The sequence below is a fragment of the Rhynchophorus ferrugineus genome, unplaced genomic scaffold (assembly GCF_030347505.1).
Source record: "Rhynchophorus ferrugineus isolate W39M unplaced genomic scaffold, kcgeb_rfMv2 rfM3, whole genome shotgun sequence".
NCBI lineage: Eukaryota > Metazoa > Arthropoda > Insecta > Coleoptera > Curculionidae > Rhynchophorus > Rhynchophorus ferrugineus.
Genome location: NW_027472582.1, coordinates 61,882,252 through 61,908,850, shown reverse-complemented (window position 1 = coordinate 61,908,850; position 26,599 = coordinate 61,882,252). Strand labels below are relative to the sequence as shown.

At 31.8% G+C, this 26,599-nt stretch overlaps 1 protein-coding gene across 2 annotated transcripts; it reads left to right on the top strand.

The window, feature by feature from the left end:
* The first annotated feature begins 1,608 nt into the window (after positions 1-1,608).
* LOC143194162 (uncharacterized) lies at positions 1,609-26,599 on the top strand. Of its 2 annotated transcripts, none has more exons than XM_076400750.1 (6): positions 1,609-1,737; positions 19,738-19,865; positions 21,364-21,594; positions 21,767-21,877; positions 23,561-23,776; positions 26,029-26,599. In XM_076400750.1, the coding sequence occupies exons 2-6, from the start codon at positions 19,761-19,763 to the stop codon at positions 26,332-26,334; spliced, it is 969 nt and encodes a 322-aa protein (XP_076256865.1). In that variant the 5' UTR covers positions 1,609-1,737; positions 19,738-19,760; the 3' UTR covers positions 26,335-26,599. The 2 variants fall into 2 exon arrangements, with proteins under 2 accessions (XP_076256865.1, XP_076256864.1); XM_076400749.1 differs by having other exon boundaries at positions 21,677-21,877.

Genomic DNA, 26,599 nt, shown 5'->3' with positions numbered 1-26,599 from the left:
TTGGAGCTTATAGCACAACTTATGTTTACTACAGTGTCTTAAACAATTTGTGTTATTGAAAAAACTGGTTAACTGGTAAATAACTTCGAATTTTCATTTTTTTTATTACAATTACAACTCTCGATGTAAATTATCAAGACAAGAGTGCATCGATCAAATTATCCGCTTTTAGCGATGAAGTGTCATCCTTGGCCACTCCGAAACATTGAAGGTTGAAACTTGAACAATCTGCGGTTAGATCAAGGTAGAATGCAAGCCACGCAATCATCACGACAATGCAAGCTCTCACACATCGGCTGAAACAATCACCTACTTGATTGACCAAAAGGTAGTATTGATAGGTCATCATCCGCACATCCCTAATTTGGAAGTTGTCTATTCCCGCATATCAAGAGCACATTCCTTGGCTAACGTTTTTCGGCGCCTGAAGAAGCCGCTGATTGATCCAATAGCGAAAAACTGTCACGAAGATTGATTGAATTGGTTCAAGTACATTCAAAAGTGTATTGATAGAGCTAATTTAATTTCGTTAATAAATTACTTGTATTATGAATGTATTTTCTATATTAGGCTCAAAATATAAATAGCATCCCTCGTATAAGTAGAGCGAGAAAACAGAAGAGAGTAAGATGTGCAAAATAAATTGTGATCACTCCTTAATGAATAGTAACAACAATAAAAGAAGACACTGAATATACCTACACAAAAAGTCAAACAAGAAAATTATCCAGTTTGTTTAAACGTTTAATAAAAAATGGTTATACATTTGGAAACATTTGCTGAAATAAAAAAATATTTTCCTCAACACCCTCAATGCAACAGTCTAAAAAACACTGCAGAGATCAGTGAATTAATATACGAATTGTTACTCTCCTCAACAGATTTAGCTCTCTCTGAATTCTGGATTGTCCGTATGAAAAACTGCAAGCATAGAAAATTATATTCATTAATAAAAAAACTATAGACTGCGAGAATCATATCTTTTCGAAAGTCTCACATGAAGAGACATGCTCAACACTTCGGTTGGAGATTCACAGGGTAGCGTCTTAAGACCATTTCTATATCTACCCTATACTGCTGATATCCCAACGACAAAAGAACCAATACTTGGAACATATGTTATATATGGAACATAGTTTTATTTTAATTTGGCAAAGACATACTGATGTATAAATACCGTACTCGCCTTGCTTGTCTATTAATGCAAGTACAACAGAACAGTAGTAATAAATTAATTTGCAAATTAAGATTGTATTAAGTATATCTAATGTAGGAATTAATTAATTAATAAAAAAATAATCGAAGAATCGGAAAATAATCGCATATCGAAGCAAATGAGAAAAATACCGAGACAAGAATGGTACATTGAATTTTACAATAATAAAATTGTATTTTTCTCAATGAATTTCGATTTATGGCATCACCTGGTATATATATAGAATTTACCCAAATAGGTAATTTGCCAATATCCATTTATAACCTTATTTGCAGGAACCAGATCAGATACGGTGACATTTTCCGAGCGTCAACCGGTGTACGGTTACACTTGAACTTGACACGAAGCGAGGTTATCAAAACACGAAGTGGTGGAAGGTATATAACGAACGACGGCTGAAGGCCGCCGAAGAAGTTTGACTTTTCCGTGTTCCGTCGCTTGACGCTTCCATCGTCCGCAGCTTGTCCTTGAAACCGACGCGTTTGAGACCTTGCCGATCAGTGAAGCCCGATAACAATTCTGTAAGTTGAATTTAAGCCATTTGCATCCTTATTAATATTTATTTAGTTCTAATATATTATTATGATTATTATTTATACATTACTTATATATTGGACGTGTTAAATTATATAACTATATCTAAAAGTACTGTTTAAATAATGTCACAATTAATACAAGTTATCTACAATTAATATTAATGTTTTAATTATCTCTTTATTATTATTTTTATATAGGTAACAATTGACGCCCTTTTCACGCTTCTCCTATTTTGAAATTAATACAGATCGTACTATGTTAGTTATTATTACTCAAACTGTTATATCGTTATATTTTTCATTTCATCATTCCAATTACAGTAGAGTTGCATTAGTTATTGTGCAGGAAAGAAAATTTAACTGAAACTCAAGAGCAGAAAGTACGTATTAATACAGAAAAAATCTGTTAAAAAGAACTCTTGTATTATTAACAAACGTAATCTCAATTTATACAAATTAAATAGTTGTAGTGTTATATTTTTAATTTTAAAATAATGGTCAGTGGTAGACTAAAAGAATAAGTATTGAGTGAAACATTTAAATTATAAATATACTAATAAAATTTTATTAAAATTTCACATTTTTTATGTAAAAGATACAAATAAATAGTAAACAATTTGTATATATATATGGATCATAATTTAAATTATTTATTCATCGTTCTAACACCAATATAAACTTTTAATTAATATAACAGCAAATTTGCAACAGTATTAAAAAGCTAATTAGGGCTAAACTAGATAAATATGATACACAATCTAGTTTGGTATATTTACTGTTAATTGTTACAAATTATCACAGTTACATTGATATTCATAAACTATAATATGTATAACAATAAATTTGAACAAATTTCAGATAATTCTAATATTTTCTAATAACATTTTAGCAGTTTTAATTTATTATTATTTAATTTAATAAATAACTCTACTTAATCTATTATTCATGAAAAAAAAGTTTTAATTAAAAAATTAAAGTTAATAACATGTATGTATTAAAAATGTATCATAAAAAATTAATCATTAAGATAGTGACAAGTTTTCAAAATATAAAATAGACAAAAGTATCCAAGAAAACCATTTTTTAGATTATTAGAACATCCTACCTTAATATTTTTTCCAGCATAACTACCGATTTTTAACATAAACATTAACAACATTTGCACAGTTAAAATACACTGTTTTACCAATACCCAATATTATTTGTTCATCATTGTTTTAAAAGTAACAAAAATTATTTCACTAAAACAATTGTAAACAAATGTAGTGATTAGTTGGAATGATATTAAATGTTGATACGTAATATTTTAAGGTTGATGATATGCAAAGCCACATGTCTTAGCACCTATAACAATGAAGCTATAATCTTCAGCGTTATTTTCTTTTGATGCTATAAAATAAACATTCCCCAGGAAGTAATATATAACCCATTTATTTTTTTATATTCCAAATGATTAACAACGGGCGCTTTAATTGTAATCATGAAAAACTGTATTCAAATTTTCGTTGATAGGATATATTTCAATTCATTCGTTTTATTCGCCATTGTTTAGTCCAGTTTATTATTTTGTAACCAACAACCTTTTTAGACGATTCTTAGCTATTTTCTACTACTAAAAGTGCTATAGTAGCACAGTTTAGTTTAGGTACATTAATAGTATATATCAAAGGATAAATTCTACATAAATAAATCCTAAATGGTACATGACACTACATTGAGGCTTATATTTCTTTTAATTTAGAATATTCATCTACTTATCCTGAAGAAACTAGGCATCTACATAGTGCTTTAAAAGTATTTTGTTTAGAAAATATATCAAATCTTTGTACCAAACTTTGTTGAAGGTTCGCGTTAAGTCAAAGAAAACTGCAGAACTTATTTGTTTTTCTTCAAAAGAACTTTCAACGATGCTTTCTATATTCTATAGACCTAGTCAATTACTGAATGTTTGTCGACATCCAAATTAGTAGTTCGGGATTAAATTATTAAGCTTTGTTATTGGTCTTAAACTATTGAATAACATTTTTTCAAAATGTTTTGAGGCAATTGTTAGTAGAGAGACAGACCTGTAAATATTAACATCATTGAGTTATCTATGAGACGTGGAGAACGAGAATAATAGTACGCGAGGTTGATGTGACATCCCCAGTGTCATCAGATTCACTTAAAGGAGCTGCGTACACAGATGGAAGCTGTCTCATAAAACATAGAAGAAACAAATAGTTTAGAATTTGAAACTTAATTGTTTAAAATGTCGTATAACATTACTCTCTTAATATACAATAAATCTTAATCTAGATTTATTCTTATCCTCTTAATTAGTTCTTCTGGGGTAACTGGATTTGATATTATCAGATTTTAAATTATCACTATTATTTTAGGCGTAGTCCGTCTACAGTTTATTGCATACTTCTGTCTTTATTAATTCTATAGATATTTCTAATTGATTACTAAACATAACCTGATCATTAAATACTGCGAGAATTACAAAATAACATTTCATTATTCGTCAAATCATTGGATCATATAAATTAAATTAAAAACATTTTTGATGAAAATAAAATATTTATGTAAATGAAAAATTATAACAAATTATTCGTCAAATTATTGAGAATCAGGAGAAAAATCAAATAAAAAAAGTTTTTAATGAAATAAATAACAGAAAATACAAAGAATAAAAATGATTTACGTAAATGAAAAATAATAACAAATTATAATAACAAAATTAATTTTATGTTAATCACCCAACGCATTGTTATGACTTATACTTTTAATACGTATTTGGAACAATAACTTTCTACATTTCAATATGTATTGTCCGACTGCTTATATGACTTCTTCTGTCCACCTACGTTTCTAATTAACCCAGTGACCGAAAGCGCCCATCGAAATTGAAATCGTGTCCTAGTGAGAACAGTCATTTTTTCGCTTATTGTTCTACGGTAATGACTAAAATATATCCGAACAATATCTCGTCTATTTGCGTATAGATCCGACCACAAGTCACGGCGACACGATGTACAGTTAGGTATCGCATCGATGCCAATGGCTTTATTCGGCTATTGAAAGTAGGACACAAGTAAATAACCCTTTTAACGAAAAAAAACGTGTTTGTCTTGATCAGAGTGATCAGCGATTTTCAAAAGCGAACAAAAAATTCCCGGATTTAAATATGCTCTAAGTCTGGCTTAATTTATGTATAAGAAGACGTGATGTTTTTATATATGACTAAATATAATCTAGTTGAAAATTGAGATATTTTAATTTTAAAAAATGTATTAACAGTTACTCAAAGTAATTTTCAAGTAAGAGTATTGTAAATGGCCATAATTTATTAAAACACTTTTAAATAATAAATATTTATGTTGAAAGTAAATGTAATATTATATTAAATTGTAATAACAACATATATACCTAAAATTTTCCTCACAAAAGTTACCATTCTCGAAATATTAATAGAGCTCTGAAAATCTTTAAATAAAAGATATAAAGATGAAATGAACAAATAATGAATATGTACAGGAATCAATAACAAAATTGATTTCCTGAAATCACATGCATATGTTAAAAATTTTGAAATTATTATGACATAATTAGACACAAATATAAAGTTATAAACACATAATAGTAAACTTAACAGTAATTTTACAGCAGCAGCCAGATACATTAGAAGATTGATTAACTAACACCTAGAAATTAACCAGTTTCCATTAGGTGTTGTATGTAATCGTCAAGGATTTCTAATAGATGGTGTTACTAATGATCTAGTGAATAGAGTCCACTTGTAGTTAATACACTACTCATGAGATATAAATGGTGATTCTTCATTTTTATTAGAATTATAATTAAAATAATATATATATATATATATATATATATATATATATATATATATATATATATATATATATATATATATATATATATATATATATATATATATATATATATATATATGTAAACACTGAATGTAAATGTAATTAATAAACAGCCAGTTTCACTGAGTATGCATTAAGTATTAATTGTTTAACTATAATAAAATAATCATATTAACCGGCTTCGAAGGCGTAGGACGAAAAAGCGACAGGACGGTCCTCCTACTGTTGTGATAATCGCAGGTTCGAATCCTGTTGGAGCACGGATGAACTTTATGTTTGTGACTGTAATTATAATTGTCTTAGGCAACAATGGAAAATCCGACAAGGAATAATCGTCCCGGTTACCCTAGTAACCAGATCGGATGCCTTCTGGGATGATCTCTAAGTTGGTCACTGGCCAGTCGGCTTAATGCCGAGAACCGTTCGATAAACTATCGGTCCAGTACAGATAAACCCTTGTTGAAGGGAATTATGTTGAATAAAAAAACTAATTTTTCCAAAAAATGTGTTTTACTAAGGTAGGCCGGGGACTTTTCAATTGACCTGTTATATACTTTAGAATTTTGTGACGAGTAAAACTTTAAACTCTTTACGGTTCTATAATACAGTTTATGAGAAGTGCCATAAGTCAAAATTAAACAACAATTAATAAGTAGGGTAGTAGGGTAGCAGTTTAGGGTAATAAGTTTTTTAAACTATCAGCAAACATTAATAGAGCCGTATTGGCATCATGGTACCACCTTAATTACAAAATTCGTTGGTGAGCAGAAAGCTATTCAACAGACGAAAGGCAAAATACCCAAAATATTGAAATTAATGGCATAGACGGAGATTACAAAACGTTATTAATAGTACTAGTAAAAAAGATGATGATTCTATTGTTTTTGTGAAAAGGCACAATCACCAACCACAGACATCACAAATGAAATTAGAGTTAGTGAGTTTCCTAGACGATAAAACCAAAATATTTACCATGCTTGAACGCTACCCACATATAAAACACAAGTTGATACCCATCAGTACCTGCAGAAAGATTGTTTTTTAACAGGTTTTATTCATTCCCGAAGATATTCCCAGAGACTATTTGATAGTATATTTTAAAAATCTAGTGTTTATGAATGGAAATGTTTCTTTTACTGACAGGATGAGCTGGACATAACTGTATTTGGTATTTCATATTTCAAATAAACGACTTAAAATTATATTGTATTTCTTATTCTAAATACATGGAAGATAATAATTTTGTAATTTGTATTTTAATTAAAATAAAGCATGTACTTTGCCCAGCTCTGCATACATATCATATCACGAGTATTCATTCAATTTTATGTTCCTTCTTGCGGTACTAAGAATTATTTTAACAAAATAAGAACGAGAACATACAGCTAATTTAAAAGGAAACTGGCTATAAATTTGCTTCAAAATTAAATTAAATAAATGGAAATCTGTGCCATAAACATATTTTAGTGATAAAGTTTGTTTTATGTACATTTTATGTGGTTACAGGAAACGACTATTTCTAGAATACGACCTGGGAAACATGTAAATTCTACTGCAGATGGTTGCAATATTTTCAAATGGATTTATAATTTAGTTTACGATATCTTAGTATGCTAATTACCTCGAATAATGTTATCGTCGGTCATTTGCAATATTTATATCTCCACGAATTCAAACGTAAGCTAATGAATAAAACACGTTCATGAAGTAGGATGACCACGGTTCTGCTCCAATGATCCGATGACATACTATCTAAGTTAACGAACTTATAAATATATTTTGACGCCTTAAGGCAAGTCCTTAATTTGCTGAAACTAATTTAAATATAAATGTCAAAAGAGAGAAATAATTGATCCTATTTACTTTTAAAATAAGACTTAATAATAGATGCATAACTAAATGTGTTGGAACTTACTCAATATGTTCTGGCATTCAATAAGAAAAACTTTTTTTTAATAATTTCCTGAAGGTTGATTTATCCAGTTCAAAATTCCAAATTAGATTGAAGAATGAAGAATATTCAACAGAAAAAGTGACAAATAAAAACGATTAGTGTTATAACGTCTATGTTATATGTCTCCATATTACCAACGAGGGTTTATCAAGACTGGATCTACAGATTAACGTGGGCTCCGAATCACGGTCCTCGTCATTAAGCCTACCGACTGACCAGTGACCAACTTAGAGACCATCTCAGAAGACCTCCGGTCTTACCCAGTCTGGTTACTGGCGTGACTGGGATATTTATTCCTTATCGGATTTTCCACTGTTGCCTATAAACACACTTACAATTATAATTACAAACATAAGGTACATCCATGGTCCAACAGGATTCGAACCCGTGACAATCGCAACAGTAGGAAGACTGTCCTGTCACAGCTAATTTAAATACAATCCGATTAATTTTTAGCAAAAATACAATTTATATATTATTTACATTCAGAATCAGACTCAATTAATATAGATGTAATTACTGAACCTGTAACAAGTTGTTCAATAAGTTTTGGTATTCCATTAGAAAAATAATATTAAAAAAATCCAGAAGCTTCGGAAATAATAGGAGCTAGGTGATGGAAACTTGTTATAATACCAAGGATATTAAGGTTATCTAATCCCAAACTTCTGGTATTGAAGAATGAAAAAATATTTAAGAGAAAGAAATATTAAATTTTATTAAAACTATTCATCGCAACATATATATACTTTTATATATAACCAAAATTTTAATAACATCATAAAATTTAAGCTGTTTTATTATAGTTAACTGGACTTCAAACTTAACGGTTTAAGATAATTTCGTATACACTGTTTGTTTTTTAATTATTTTTCACACAAGTTGAATAAATAAATTATTTTTTATATATACAAAAGAGAACAATTTCTATAAAAGAGATGAGCTCATTAGAAAGGTGCATTTGTAAACAAGCTCTTTTGCTCTTTCACTCCAAATAAATAGATGTCAGAAACCGTGAACGATTTTTGTAAATGGAACAGATAATACCTTAAATTAGTTTGTCACTTCATTTTATAAGGTTTTTACTATGTCCTAATTAGGGTTAAAACAAGCACTTATTGTTGATTAAAAAATTTGTAGTCCTTATATGTTTTAACACTTTTTGAGCAACTGGTTATGATGTTGGCTATATCGAAACTACTTGATACTTAAAATCTCCATGTCGGTAGAAGAAGCCTTGCTCTAGTCATCACTGGAAAAACAAATAAAGAATCCAAAGACATTATTGGCTTTATTATATTATTATTAGTCACTGCCGAATAATAACTTAGGGTTAAAACAAGCACTTATTGTTGATTAAAAAATGTGTAGTCCTTATATGTTTTTAACCCTTTTTGAGCAACTGATTATGATGTTGGCTATATCGAAACTACTTGATACTTAAAATCTCCATGTCGGTAGGAGAAGCCTTGCTCAAGTCATCACTGGAGAACCAAATAAAGAATCCAAAGACATTATTGGCTTTATTATATTACTATTAGTCAATGCCGAATAATAACTTATTAATTAAAACGTGACTTTACTATTATTTTTTTGCTACATTACATAAGTTTAAAGAGTTTGATTCACGTGAGTCCACGTATTTTTGAAACTTCAATAACAAAACTGTGCAACCAATACAATTTCTTCATATTTCAATACGAATATTGTATAATATGTCCAACAATATATCCAAGTTTTGCCAGAAAATTCATCCCAAATAAATTAATAGGGCAATACCTGATAATTCACATTTCGCATTTTGATTATATATGAACCCATCATGTACTGATTTACTGTCACTGGCTTTCCATATCCATGTCTGAATGTAGCAATTTTCTTAAAATTTTCTAGTAGCTTTTTCCCTATAGGATCACTTATGTAAACTAAGTAAAGAACAGAACCCAAAACACTACCTTGTAATGACATTTTTAGTTTATATTTTTATAATTTAGTATATTTTTCCTAACTGCATTTTAAAATATATGGTGTTAATCGATTTCAAGCATATTTAACTATTTAACTGTTTGAATATAAGCCAACCCAAACAAATACACGATACTTAATGAATTCGGCCGTATATCTAGTCATGTAATATTCATACAAAGTGATAACTTCCGCATTGTACAGCACACATTAATGAAAAAAGAAAGTAAAATATTATTTATGTACACTTCGTTGGTTACTAATTAAGATAAAACAAATTAATAATTTGATTTATTGAAATATTATAAAGTTATTATAAAATATTAAAAGTTATTAATTATATTTCATACATCGTACTGGGATTAAATCCATCTAAGACAATATTGAAGGTTGTTTTGGTCGCTCAGTAGTCAAAATGAATTAGAGAATCATGCCAGTTAGAAGAATGTAAAATATTATTTATGTACACTTCGTTGGTTACTAATTAAGATAAAACAAATTAATAATTTGATTTATTAAAATATTATAAAGTTATTATAAAATATTAAAAATTATTAATTATATTTCATCCATCGTACTGGGATTAAATCTATCTAAGACAATATTGAAGGTTGTTTTGGTCGCTCAGTAATCAAAATGAATTAGACTCATGCCAGGCTACTAGGATAGTAAGATCAGTTCAGATAAATCTTATTTGACAACAAAGCACGGCGATATAATAATATTATCACTGACTAACTTTTAATTACAATACGTTTCGTAATCTTGTGAATAGTAATGCTAAACCAATCCTTATTAAATATTTTCTGTTTTTATTAAAAAATAAATCGACAATTTAATTAAAAAATACATAGTAAATTTTCTAGAATTATGTTTTATTATTTGTTTATGTTGTGTTATTTTATTGCAAATAAAATTAATTCCTATAATTGCTTCTTAAAATTGTTTAAAACAATTAACAAGAAAATAATAAATATCATAAACGCAATTATTATTACTGTTTTTTGCTCTACATTCTAAGTTATATAACCATATCAAAAATATAATAGAATTCATGGTATTGTGTTATATTTCGTTGTGGTTAAAACCGACTGGGTTCTATTCTATTATTATGGATACTAGATAAAATTAATATCAAATTTTGTATTATGCAAAATCTAAACTATCAAGACAAAAAACTAATACTTATATTTAGAATATTACTATTCCTGTAGTTATTATATAATAAAATTAATTGTTTCTCATTGTCATTTAAGTCCATATTTTAATAAATATTTTATATCAAAAGTTTAAAATTAATACAGTTACAAGTCTATTAATTTGTTTATTATTGAATGTTGTTAATGCTGATGCAAAAATTAAATCCAACAGGGAAAAAGTTTAACTAATAATAATTGATTGTTTATATTATGCTTGTTATTTAATACAAATGAAAATAACCATAACACCAAATAAGCTATTTAAAATGGTCATTGAGTAATAGTAATAGCATAATATAATGAATGTAATTCCTACTGAATGAATAAATTTTTGTTTGTTGTATATACTTTTGTTGCTCGATAAGTTTTACTGCTTGATCCTGAGTTGTCAATACAGTTATAAGTCACAATAATTCACTCATATAAACAACTAATTTTACTGGCATCTTTTACCGTTTTACCCACATCTAATATTAAATATATATTTCTAAACTAATCAAGCCAATAATGTTAGAAATAATAAATATCCCGTAACATAATTTAATATGTAACACAAAAACGATTTATCGTAAATATTTTAAATTTAAATTAATTTTTTTCCTGCTGAGTACAATTCGTAACAGTTACGGTTGATTAGATGTCTCTCGAATAGTATCCAAACACTTTTAAATACCGCTGATTTCGAGAACAACAAATAATTTTTTCTCCGTCGTGTTTTATGTACGGAAAATGTCGATGATGTAAAATAGAAAATTCATCTTAAAAAACATAAAATTTAGTAGGCTTCGTAGTACAAGGCCCGAGTTCGAAACCTGTTAGGACATGGATATTTTTAAATTCAGTAGTGCTTATAGCGAAACTGTCTAGGGACAAATATTTTCTAGGATGGCTTCTAAGTTGGATATTTTAGAAACCCTAGTTGAAGAAAACGTTCTTTAAAAAACGAAAAATATATTTCATATATATTATTTATATTTATTATTAGGTAGTATTATCTTTAGAGAAAAGCTTATCTTCATAAAATATAATTAAAAAATCTTTAGCTTGTTCTTGTTCAAAAACAGGACTTTCCTGCAATGGAACTTTCATACAAAATTGTAATATCATCACCCTTTTTGTAGATCTTTTATAGTATTCCTCAATAATAAAATTATAAAAACTTATAGCTATAATTTACACTAATGGTATACACTTTATATAGATTCGTATGGTTTGGTTCGCTTCAGTCTCCTAATATCCTGCGCGCTGTCCAGCAGTTGTATTGCTTCCACGTTAGTATGATTTAGTAATCTTCTTTCGTATTTCAAGGCGAAATCTTGGATAACTTCGCAAATCCATTTGATTTCCAGGTCATCGTGCAGTTCTTCGTTGGTTATGTAGCGATAGGCATTGGTAATCAATCGAAGAACCTTGTTTTGACAGTGTTATATGATTAGTTGATTTGAATTTTTAGTGCAACCTCCATATTTGCACCCTATAGATCCAAATTGGCTTTATAATTGTCTTATAGATCAACCTCTTTGATTTTAGATCAAGTTGAGAGTACCTTCCGACTAACCAGAATAGTTGTTTTAGTTTGGTTCTAATGTGTTTTGCTTTTTATCTAACGTGATGTTTCCAATTTAATTTATCGTCAAGATGGATTCCAAGGTATGATTCTCAAGCTGATTCTGCTTGAGGAATCGAGCATCCATTGAGTGATATAATTAAGTCTTTATCATTTCGTCGCAATGCAAAATTAACATGGACAGATTTGGAGCTATTAAGTTGAATTTTCCAATCTTTCGTCCATTTGTAGATTTTGTTGACTGCCATTTGTACTTTTTCTATTGCCCTAGGCAGAGATATGTCATTTGCCATAATAATTGTGTCGTCAGCAAAGGTTCCAGGTATTGTTTCTTTTGTTGCTGGAATGTCAGCAGTTTAGAGCAGATATAGGAGAGGTCCTAAGACGCTACCTTGTGGAACTCCAGCCGAAATAGTTTTAAATGTCGAGAACGCTATTTCGTACGATACTCTAAATTTTCTTCCGAAAAGATATGACTCTAGCAATTGACAATAATTACGCGGTAACAATTTGCTCATCTTACAGATTAATCCCAAATTCCAAGCCGGATCAAAAGCTTGCGATACATCCAGGAATATTGCAGGGCAGTATTTCATTTCCTCAAACGCTTTGTCAATAGCCGCAGTTACTCCGTGCACTTGATCGATTGTTGAATGGTGATTTCGAAATGTATTACTAACTTTTATTATAGTTTATTTTATTGAAAACTAAGCAAGTTCCAAAAGGCCTCGATGGTTACATATAGTATATCCAATAAAACAGCCAATGCACGTCATCCAAATTTATGACATCAGCACATCGCAATATTCCCGCATTAACTTTTGAGTTACAACGTTTGCCGATTTTTAACCACTAATTATTATCACCAATGCTTTTATAAATTTTGTAGACATTTTACAACACGGTCGATTTTTAAATAAATGTAAAAAATCATTTATGTATATGGAATAATAAAGCTCGAGATGAAGATTTAATTATCTACCGACAGATGACACAAATCATATATATTTATTTTTATGTTGTTTCAGTCCTTATATGTTTTTAAACAACCGCTGCGTGGCCATCGGGTTAACAAAATCTGACCGGTAAATTTACTTAACACTTCGGTATGTACCGATGCAATCGTCCGAAACGGTAAAAATCATCCGGTCCTATCAAAGATACACGATATAACCGAGAGGTCGACGATATGATGCGTATATGTAACGGTAAATACGTCTATATACGAAAAAACGTACGGGATGAACAACCATTGAAAAGAGAAATTGCTCAATTGAATACAAAGTATTTACAGGAATATAATTACTCAAGATATAGCTAAAAACGTCCTTTGTTTAAAGTACTTAGTTGCAACAGCAATATGTATTTGACGCCATTGTATTATTGATTAGGTTTGAGAAAACGTTTTACACACAGACACACACACCTTATGATAGTTTTTGTAGATTTCAAATTTTACATTACACGAACATTTAGAATGTTTTTCTAAAACGAAAATTTCATAGACCACCCTGTAGCACGACGGATGATGACCGGTGAAACACCACATCACCGTTTTTCAGTTAATTTTAATACATTTATAGACGCAATCCCACAAGCCCAAAGATTATTATGAAAGGAAAATAATATTACGCGTTTAACAGCCGGTGAGATGCATAAACAACAGGTGTAAATACCAGTCGCTGATTTTATCAATGTATGTGAAAGAATTTATGATTATGCGAGAAGTATGAATGAATTTATGTTGCAATTATATACATATATTCCCTAGTGCATTAACTGAATATTTCTTTAAGTATTTTAATGACAGTCTTGATGCGTGATAAACGATTTACTAATTAGTAGACAGATAAATTTGATGATGGTACTAAGAATGAATGAACATTCCACAAATTTCTCACTGCTACAGTAATGCGTAGGCAGTAACAACGCCAGCAACCAGCTGTCCATTCAACGATTTCCTATCTATTATACATATCTCCTAATATATTATCTCCAGCCCAGCTTCAGATGCCTTCCTTAACCAGTCATGTTTTACTGATGTGTGCATCCTTTATCACAAAATGAGAAACAAGAAATTACCTATGAAAAAATTAGAAGCCTTAAAGAAGTCAGAATTGTCAAGGCAGGTTTAGAACCGATGCTTGGCATGATAGATATCCTACCTGCTGTTGATGGCAGGGTACAAGAGTTTTCAGGATCATCAGTACTAACAAGACAGCGCTGAAAATGGATAGTCCATGGCCTAGAGCTATAGAAAAAACATAAGTGGCGACCAATAAGATCCACTTGAATGTTCTAGATACTGAAATATACAGCTTAATAGCTCTAAATTTGTTCATGTCAATTTAGCATTGCGACCAAATGATAAAAACCTAATTAAATCACTTGAGAACTGGGCTCGTCAAGCAGAATCAGCGAAATACCTCGTCATTAGACAAAGAGCTGAGCAGATCATACTTAAAATCAAAGAACTCTATTATTTAGTTGGAATTGACTCTGATTTTGAGATAAGATCAAAGATATTGATTTATCAGATAATTATAACGGCTATTTGAACTTATGCGGTGAACTAAAACATCAAACCAACTAGTAAGTCAACGGTGCCGAAATAAAGTTCTTCTATTAATTACCAACACTTATGGCTACATATCTAACGAAAACAACGATGACACGAAAATTATCTATGATTTAGCCTTTCTTAAAACATGAAACAAGCTAATAGGGAACACCCAGGATATCAGATTGAAGTGAAACTACAAAACAACAATAGTAGTAAATCAACTTAGAAATTCAGATCGTGCTACACATGTCTAATTTAAGATGTAATACAAAAAATTCATGAAGCGATAGTATGCATTTACAGAAGAGACATCTATATTAAGTTATAGAACAATGAGTAGCTGAGATTATCATCAAAGCTCAATCATTTTGATGAAAGATATGCGATATGACTATTTTCCTATTATAGGGACTAAGCATAAAGCCATCTGGCTAAATGAGATATAAATATTCCACTAAACAAAGAAAGAGAAAGTATTTTCCATTGTACTTATTGTACTAAACAATAGCAATTTTTACCTGAAGAATATAAAGATACTAAACTCTTTACGTAGACATAATAAACTTCCATTATTCGTTAGTTGGGAATAACCAAAAATGTATTAACAATATTCAATGTATTTGCCGATATAAAACCGAAATGAAAAAAACAAATTGGTAGGTATAAAAATGATTTTATATTGAATATAATTGTCCTCAACTTAATTGTAGCGGTCCTCCAATTAATAGATCCCAAAATTCAGTGGTATATTGCAGAATAAATTCATTGGATACTAGATGAATTTTGTTCGTCGGTAACCCTCAAACAGGTAACATAATAAAATCCAATAAAATATTATTATTAAAAGCTTTTAGATAACAGGATGCAAAAATTCGTAGAAAAAGGCTTGTTTACAAAAAAAAATTCGTTATGATATAAACCTATGCTTAAAATTAGTGAAATGAAGTACAAAATTTTTCAACGTACCGCATCCAGCAGTAGCCAAATTTAGCTCCTGACCTGTGGTTCTTCGTCATCAGAGAGCTCATAAAATCAATGAAACACAAAAGGGCCATCATACAGTTTAATATCAAAACACCGCACTTTTACGCTAAACATGACACAAAAATCATAGACCTAATATATTTTATTACTTAACACATGGGTTGAAAAGTTCCGGGCCCAACACAAAGATGGCATTAGTTTTATTGCATTCACTGCTTTTCAGTTAGTACTAACCTTCAAAAGAAAACTGATAAAATTTTATGATATTCTACTCATAAGTTTGTGAGTTATTGTGCTAGTTCTGTTATTTTCAAAACAATGGATTAAAAACAATTTCGTGTTTTCATTTTACACTGCTTTTTGATGGGAATAAATACCGTTCAAGCGAACCGACGGCTTGAAAAGTGTCATAAGGAATCCGCTCCATCAGAAACAATAATAAAACATTGGTTTGCTGACTTTAAACGTGGTCGTAAAGACATCGATGATGCAAAACGCAGTCGACATCTAAATGAGATGGTAATACCAGAAAACATCAAATCCTTAAAATCCTTTTGAATAATCGAAAAGTGAAGTTTCGTGAGTTAGTTAACATCGTAAAGATATCTAGAGACCATGCTGGCTGTATATTGCGTGAACATTTAACTATAGGAAAGCTCTGTTCAAAGTGATCCACGTTTGCTCATATTTGGCCAAAAACAAGAATGTGTTGATGATTCTGAGCAGTGTTCTATTTTTAAACGTAAAAGTGACAATGGATGAAACATGGATCCTTCACTCCGGAATCAAAACGATCATTATCGAAGTGGATAGCAACTGGTGAGAGGCCTATTTTGAGGCAAAAGATAAATCATTCTACAAAAGTGGTATTGAAATGTTATATCGGCGCTGGAATGATGTGTGGCTCTTGATGGAGATTACGTTGATGAATAGAGCCAATTTTAAACAAAAAACGCGTTTTGTTTGTTACACGCCCGGGACTTTTCAGTCCATGTGTGTTGTATTATTTATATTATTACATATTAATTTTATTAATTATGTTAAGAGATTCTGACTTATTTTTCGATATTATTTTAATTATTTGCAAAAATATAAGTCATTCAGTTACAGTTATCTTGAAAATGGGCTTCTAAAAGTGGAATGTACTCAAAATTATTTGACGAGGTACTACACATGAAGAGTAGCGGCTTATTACACTTAAATTACGTATAATATCGATTAAGTCAAATCTTCGTCGTTTGCCATCCTTCTTACCGCGTATTTTTGTTCCGTTAGGTCATTATATATCATCCGGTCCGAAAAGTGGCAATTAAAAGGACAAAAAATCGAAGAAGCTGAGAACATTCATGTTCTGATATTCCCAGGAAATAGTTTCGAAACTTAATGAAGTCAGTTTTCTATGTAGCCGCGTACTGGGACCACAACGTCCAATATTGATCGAGTGTTTCCGACTGGCAAGTGTTCTAGTAATGAAGTTAACATATCGTGTAGAAAACGGATTTTAACTGGGGCAAGGTTCAGATAAATCACTTTAAGATAATCTAGTTTCGATTTTCACCTTATGATTGATACTTGATATCCTAGCAACACACATCTTATCTTTATCTTTTTAATTACATTATCTTAAAACTAAACAACTCAATTATTAGTCCTTATTATTTATTAAATGCTATTAAGTTTTAAATCATATATTGTGCTTCTTCTCATCAAGCTAAGAAAGAAAAACAGTTGTGATAACTCTTAAAGCATAACACAGATGACGTTACCAATACTTAGTAACGTTTTATTTAGAATTCATTTATGAATTATACAAGAAATATTATTATAATTACTCAGAATTAGACCAAAACTAGAGGACGTGAGCTATATTACTAAAGGTTTCCTAATCAGGTGATTTCTAACTCATTTAGGTTATTCTCATATTTAAGCAAGTGGTTGAATTAGTGAAAGGATTATGGGCTACTCATATCTGGTCGAACTATAAATTCGATTATGTACTTTCAACAAATAATGCCACTGGACATTTTAACATGCATTTAGTGACTCGGCAACAACTGAAAGAGATCAGTTGAGAAGTTGTGATGCGTCAGACTGAACCTTGCTCGGTTCGACTCCAGTCTGCAACATCCTCTTAACGGTACGAAGCTATCACTTGGTTCAGTTTTCCAGTCTAAAACGTTAGAATTAACTATCGATTTACCAGAAAAATGACAAAAGGTCATCGATAACAGTCCTGTCAGGTTTCCATTTATTCCAAATACCCAGATGACCGATTGAATCGATTTGGAGGTCTTGGAGGCCACTCACATCGTGTTACCTTGGAGGAGATAAAATAAATGATAATAATCCCCTTATTTTTGGTCACCATAGTACAACTAGCGCTTTTAATTTTCAGTTTTATAAAGAAATTGAGAGATTAGTCATAAACTAGTTAGGAAATAAAAATATAAGATGGACAATACGAAATTTAGTGGATTTTGATGGTGTGGAATTTGTGTAATTATTAATGCGATTTATTTTCACAACCCCCCCCCCCTCCCCTCTTCATTGTCAAGGTTTTTAGAACGCATTAATTAATTGATCTAGTTATGAATGAAACCGTTGCATAATAATAAAAACATTTACGCATTTCAGTAGGTTATGTAAATATTTTGCTATAGTTTCATTAACAAAAAAAAATCGAATGAATGGATTTAAATACGAGATAGAAATATTTATATTGGAATAGGTGACAGTAATAAACTCGCCTAGCTCTAGAATTTCATCTATTAAGTTCTAAATCTAGTTATTTAAAGTTAAGTAAATATGAACTCATTTATTTTGAAAAATTGGTACAATATACATTATGTATCAATTCGTACAACTTTATACCATAGTACCATAGTGATACCGTGTTGAAAGAATGATGTTGGTTTGCCAGTCCATGTGTTAGAATGTAATAAGTTATGCTGTATCGATCTGAACATATGATAATAAGAACGAGGTAATTTCCCAACCGATATCAAGCAAGAGGACAACTTTGCGCCTGCTACTCGCTATTGCTAGTCTTCTTTGTAACAATATGTCATCCTATCTGTTCAATTAACATCTGCAGCAAAAGTTTTAATCAGTTTAAGCAACATGTAATACAATACATATATACACTTAGAGAGACTCAATGGCCATGAATATTTCGCATCATAGTTGATGTGGATAGCTCCCTTAGACTAGCTCATGAGTTTTTTCGCTTGGGATTATCTTAGTAGATCCACTTTTCATCACCAGATACATTCGAGATGGAAAACTCGTCTTTTTTTTACTGGCAAGCAATAAAACTGCGATGTTGAAATGGAATTTTCAGGTAATTCGTGTTGTAACCATTTCCTTACCTTCGAGTGTTTCCCATTACATATTATCATCTGCTGGAAACAAGTAATTCATCAACTGCTAAACTAGATGAAAAGCTGAGCTGTCCAATTAGAGAGTTTCCGTCCAATTAGTCTGGCAATTTATTGTCTTCGAACTATGTTACAGACATTAAAATCGCCACGTTTAAATTGTTGAAACTAAATTCGACAATTGACTGAATTCAATGACAGAGCAGCATCACCGTACGTTCATAGATAAAATGCCAAAGCCATCGAAATTACTAGTTAGGTTAGGATTTTTGACAGTTGTTTACATAACACAAAACTGAATAAGGAAGTAGAGAAATAATATAAAAAGTCATCGACCAAAGTACTCCAATAGTAATTGTGAATAAAATCTAGGCGAATTTACTATCACCACAATGCATTTTATTTACAGAAACATAATTAATACAAACAAAAAATGAGCATATATTAAAACCGTCGAAAAGACTCTCATTCATAAAGACTTTCTTTCAATTGTTTCAGAACTGAGGCCCTACAAAATCAAAATGAAGTATAATCTCGGCCTCCTGGTGTTAGTCATCTATGTACACGTTATAACAGCTTTTGGCAGCAGTGAAGATAGATTCATCAAAAAATATGCCATGATGAAGGTATGTTATTTGCTCTTACCGACTTTGTATAATTAATTATGCAAACCAATAACTGTGCCTGTTAATTTATTTTTCATTTAGACAAGTGGAATTTAAAATAATCAAGATGATAACAGGTCAATTATTAAGAGTAAACTCTTTAGGTAGACATAATAAACTTCCATTATATTTAGCTGGGAATAACCAAAAATGTATTAACAATATTCAATAACAGGTCATTTGAAAAGTCCCCGGCCTGACACATAGATGGCGCTACTAGAATTGAATCCATATGTTTTTTAGTTAGCCTTAGCCCTCAAAAGATTTGTGTATAAATTTGACAGCTGTTGGATCATTAGTTTGTGAATTATAGCATTTTGTGTTGATAAAATATTGCTTTTTGAAGGGAAAAAATACAGGTGAAGCAAAAACTTGGCTTGATGCCGAGTTTCCGGATACTGCCCCAGGAATCAACCATCAATGATATGTATGCTCAGTTTAGACGTGGTGAAATGAGCACCGAAGACGGTGAAAGCAATGGACACCCAAAAGAGGTTTTTATCGACGAAAACATTTAAAAAATCCACAAAATGATTTCGAATGACCGTAAATTGAAACTGAATGAAATAGCAGACTTTCTAAAGATATCAACTGAACGTGTACATCATATGATTCACGAATATTTGGATATGAGAAAATTCTGTGCAAAGTGGGTGCCGCGCGAGCTCACTTTTGACCAAAAACAACGAGGAGTTGATGATTCGGAGCAGTGTTTGAAGATTATCAACAGTAATAAACCCGAGTTTTTACGTTGATATGTGACAATGGATGAAACATGGCTCCATTATTTCACTCTGAAGTCTATATTTTGAGATGCGCATGGAATAATTTTCATTGACTACCTTGAAAAAGGAAGGACCATCAACACCGACTATTACATAGGGTTATTGGACCGTTTGAAGGTCGAAATCGCCGAAAAACGGCCGCATTTGAAGAAACAGAGAATGCTGCTTCACCAAGACAGTGTATTGTCTGTAACAAGTCAGTGAAAACGATAGCAAAAATCCATGAATTGGGCTTCGAATTAATTCCTCATCCACGCTATTCTCCAAATCTGGCCCCCAGCGACTATTTCCTGTTCATAGATCTCAAAAGAAGGCTCGCTAGGAGGAAATTTTCGTCGAATGAATAGGTGATAGCCGAAACTGAGGCCTATTTTGAAGCAAAGGACAAATCGTACTACAAAAATGGTATCGAAAAGTTGGAGGGTCGCTATAAACAGTGTATCACCTTTGAAGGGAATTATGTTGAATAATTTGCTAAAAAAATCTGTTTTACTATGGTAGAGGCAGGGGAATTTTCAATTGACCTATTAATTGTAGGTATCAGTGACATGAGTGAGAATGACTCGCAATATTTTTAACTAACTGATATCTTTACTACGACAATTTTAATTATAACTAATATGATATTTATGTAAATTTACAAAGAATTGAATAAAAAATGAGCTTTATTTCAGATTTATGAAAGTTGCTTCGGGCCAGATGTGGTACGACAAATCCGCCATGAAATGAAAGCAGCTTGTGCCAAGTGTGCTTCGTACGAAGCACCACCAACCACGCCAGCTCCACAGCCCACAACCGTAGAGGCCCAACCAGCTGATAGTCCCACGGGAAATTCCGGATTCCCGAACAACAACGCTCCACTGGATATTGAAAAACTACACCAAGCTATCATGGCCTATAGACCGGTAACTTAATTGTCCGAGCTAACTCAATCATATCTCACACGACGAAGAAATTCACACTCATCACATTTTGTGTATTTTTCAGAACGTACCGCAGGCTGCTTTAAGACCTGCTTATCCACAAAATTTGAACAATTTCTACAGTCCAGTAGCTTATACAAATCCTGGTTTTCAGTCTGGTGGATTGCCCTTCTTCTATCCTGGCTACCAGCAAATTCCGTTTTCTCCCTACGGAGGTTTCCCGGTTGTTGGTCAACAGTTCTACCCGGGCAGTCATCGCATGTCAGTAAGTACATACTTTAAAATAGTGGAAATATTTATTTCAATATGTACGCTTTTTCTATGATAACTGAAGACCGTGCATTAACTTTGAAGGTACATTTTTTGGGAAATTATTGTTCTTACTTAGATTTACCTATAGTCCTTCCAATAAAACACCTAATATACGACATAAATGACGACGAATATACTGCCAAATATTGGTAAAAATTTAAAATTCGTTTTAAGATCGGAGCGGATTCTCATTTTACCCTAGTTAAAAAAACAGAATGCTGTCTGATGAGGCGAAATATGTTCGAATGAGTCTATAAAATTCGATATATGTTTATCTCGTATTGATCAAACCTGTTGTAAAATGTGCAAAGAATTATTTAAAATGTTAGTAGTAATAACAGGTCAATTGAAAAGTCCACGGCCTACCATAGTAAAACACCTCTTTTTGCAAAATTAGTTTTTTTTATTCAACATAATTCCCTTCAAGGATGATACACTGATTATAGCGATCCTCCAACTTTTCGATACCATTTTTGTAGTACGATTTGTCCTTTGCTGCAAAATAGGCCTCAGTTTTGGCGATCACCTCTTCATTCGACGAAAATTTCTTCCCAGCGAGCATTCTTTTGAGATCTGAGAACAGGAAATAGTCGCTGGGGGCCAGATCTGGAGAATACGGTCGATGGGGAAGCAATTCGTTGTGAACCAAAATTCCAATTCCGGCATCATAAATTGTCATGACATGCATTGGCTGTTTTATTGGATTGACTATACATTATTAGTTTACATTCAAGTACATTTCTTTCAACTATCTACCACTATCTACTACTTTTTTTTCTATCGTGGCAACTGATTACTTTTGACCTTCACAAATCCGACGATTTTTTAAAACAATCCTTTGAGGTTATCCAAGTATCTTCATAATAGTTACTACGTAGCCAAATCATATAGCACTGAATAACACTTATTCTAATAATAATAAGAGGGAAAATATCTGGTGAATATGGAGGGTCCTCTATGAATCATTATTAGCAGCGGACTCACACTCACACATCTATCATCTCATGGACTTAAGGACTTAAGGATGACTTTTTATCTTTCCTCTCCATTCCCCACAATAAAATACTAGGGCGGAATTGGGATATTATTATATTCCTGGTGGATTAGTGGACTACAGTGGCATACAGATTTTTCTGAAAATTCAACATTTATGCTCTCATTCCCTACAATACTCTCATTTTATACTTACTACTCTAGTATTACTTGTTTTACCCTTATTGTTTATTTTTTGCAGAATTACGAAAAAATATGGCTAAAAATTTTTCATTGAATTGGACTCATTAATTCCACATATTTAAACTTGTTTAGTGTATCAGAACATTCTTTGTCAACTATACCTAAATCATTATACTCGGTTTCAATGAAGTATGTTCATCATAAGTTAAGTTAAAAAGGAGTGACAAAATATATCCTTAAGATTCATCAAAATGAGAAATAATGTAGTGTTTGATTGCATATAATATTAGTGAGGACATACAATCATTATAAATCCTTCAAAATTAATCCACAATCCGAATAACTTAGTCATGACAAGATATTCTGAAACCAGCATACATTGATCAACCCCATTCATATTTCTAATGATGTTTCTGATTAATTTTATATAATAATGCTTAAATTTCATTAAAATTCACAGAGAGACATGGACGTAAGAGCCCAGATCGAAGCTATCACCTCTAGGATGAGCGGGAAAGTAAAGAACGTCACCTGCGTCATGCAAGAATTAGGCTATCTAGATGACAATTTAGAACCCAACTTCGGTAAAATCAGCGAAAGAATCGGTAACTTGCCCGTCGACGATGAACTGAAAAGAGACATGCAAGATGGCGTATCTTTCTGCAAGCAGTTTTCGGTGAGTATAACGGTTTAGAAAACTTTATCCGCACATTTTAATCTAATTTATCTTAAAATTTGAATTCAGAATAAAATGCTTTTAAATTGTAATACCAACAATCCACAAGACAATCATGCCATTACAATGATTACGAGGTTTGTCTAAGAAGTACCTGACATAGGATAAAGATAACACATTTCTCTTGTTTACAAATGAGATTTTTCCTGTATGTTATATCTGAAAGAGATCTTATCATTATTTTCTGACGGAAATCCACCCTGCTCTGGAAGATCAGTTGTCGAAAATGTATACGTTTTATAGTTACGTCTAGTCAGATTGACAAGGATCAGACCGGCCAATTTTGACCACTATGAGAGGAATTGTATTTCATCAAGTCTACGCCGGACCACACACATTACAATTAACACTTTTTTACATTAAATACTTATATGATATAATGATTAATATTTATGATATTTACGGTAATTTCAGAATAAAATGTCTATGGAAATAACTTTCTATTAACATACGATATTGTATAAACATTTCAAGTTAATCCCTTAAGTAATTTCCGAATTTTGTAGACACGGGGCATACGGAAGATGAATTTTCATATTTTCTTTATGTCAGTTTTTTCATTGTCTAAGAGGTCAATTGAAAAGTCCCCGGCCTACCATAGTAAAACACATTTTTTTTGGCAACATTAGTTTTTTTTCCCTTCAAGGGTGATACACTGATTATAGTGTCCCTACAACTTTTCGATGCCATTTTTATAATACGATTTGTCCTTTGCTTTAAAATAGGCCTCAGTTTCGGCGATCACCTCTTCGTTCGATGAAAATTTCTTCCCAGCGAGCATTCTCTTGAGATCCGAGAACAGGAAATAGTCGCTGGAGGCCACATCTGGAGAATAAGGTGGATGAGGAAGCAATTCGAAGCCCAATTCATGGATTTTTGCCATCGTCTTCACTGACTTGTGACGTGGTGCATTGTCTTGATGAAGCAGCACTTTCTTTTTCTTCAAATGCGACTGTTTTCGGGGATTTTGACCTTTAAACGGTCCAATAACGCTTGTAATAATCGCTGTTGATGATCCTTCCTTTTTCAAGGTAGTCAATTAAAATTATTCCATGCGGATCCTAAAATAGAGACGCCATAACCTTGCCAGCCGACTGTTGCGTTTTCCCACGCTCTGAAGCGGCTTTATCATGTGCAGTCTACTCGGATGACCGTCGATTGTACTTCGGAGTGAAATGATGGAGCCTTGTTTCATCCATTGTCACATATCGATGCAAAAATCAGGTTTATTACGCCTGATCATTTTCAAACAGTGCTCCGAATCATCAACTCGTTGTTTTTGGTCAAAAGTGAGCTCGCGCGGTACCCACTTTGCACAGAGCTTTCTCATACTCAAATATTCGTGAATATGATGTTCACGTTCAGTTGATATCTTTAAAGTCTGCTATTTCATTCAATTTCAATTTACGGTCATTCAAAATCATTTTGTGGATTTTTGTAATGTTTTCGTCGGTAACAACCTCTTTTGGACGTCCACTGCGTTCACCGTCTTCGGTGCTTATTTCACCACGTCTAAACTTAGCATACCAATCCTTAATGGTATATTTTCCCGGGGCAGTGTCAGCAAACTCGGCATCAAGCCAAGTTTTTGCTTCAACTGTATTTCTCTTCCTTCCTTTTCATCCATTTTTTCACAATAACAAATGTTGCTTCACTCAAAATGCTATAATTCACAAACTAATGAACCGACAGCTGTCAAATTTATATACGCATCTTTTGAGGGTTAGGGCTAACTAAAAACATATGCATTTAATTCTAGTAGCACCATCTATGTGTCAGGCCGGGGACTTTTCAATTGACCTGTTATATTTTTTTAATTTAACAGTACCAGATTTAGATTGGCAATTATTAATACAAATTTCATTGCCACCGCCAGATACTTATCATACAACACTCGTAATTCATGCGTAGTTACCAAGAAATTAAATACAGTTCTATTCAATTCTTATCAACATGTTAATGATCTTTTCCCTATTAGAAATTGCTTTGTTTACGCTGAAATACGTAAGATGGTACATTTCGATATATGTTATAAATATTCCTCCAGGTATTACACATGCCTGCATTTTTATTACGAAGATCATTAACTTGTTGGAGTTACCGCAGGAAATACGGATATATTCCCAGAGATATAATTAAATACCTATTTGGTTTGATAATTGGTTTTATTACGCTTCTTTTCTTTTCCCCAGCAATGCGTTCCCGAGGTTAACAAGGATAAATCTCCATTATCGAGGGAACTCATCCGACCAATGTTTTTCTTTAAGTGTTATAAGCACAAGAAACTAGAGGCCTGCATTATGAAAGATGTTCGAGAAAAATACGCTGGCGTTTCTGACGATTTCGAGAACGGAGACGTCGAACTGAGGAGGACCGGAAGACAGGGAAAAGCTGAGAAAATCGACGATAAAGAGAAGGAGATTGATGATCTCGCCTCGTCGATGTACGACTTCTTGTACGCCAGTGATAGTGGATTCGATATCGACGGTATTCTGTAAGTTTAAAATTAAGTGAGACGTTCTTGCCGGACAGAGCATATATCTAATTTATATGTTGGCTATTATATAACCGACTGTTTCTTAATCAATTAATGCGAAATTGACTGCAGCTGCCTTTCGTTGACATGCGAATTTTTATTTATTTTGTGCTAATTTTATTTATTGACCTTGGATTTTCACAATGGAGTAGTCTGTGTACGTCTTAAGAAGACATGATTTCATTGTCAAAATTCGACCAATATTTTAATAAAAATCATTAACCCAT

Bases quoted from the DNA above. Each gene is read 5' to 3' on its own strand.
- LOC143194162 (XM_076400749.1), top strand. From the start codon at position 19,761: ATGAAGTATAATCTCGGCCTCCTGGTGTTAGTCATCTATGTACACGTT. The intron at 21,595-21,676 runs GTAACTTAATTG...TGTATTTTTCAG, and splicing joins CTATCATGGCCTATAGACCG to AACGTACCGCAGGCTGCTTT. The intron at 23,777-26,028 runs GTGAGTATAACG...TCTTTTCCCCAG, and splicing joins CTTTCTGCAAGCAGTTTTCG to CAATGCGTTCCCGAGGTTAA.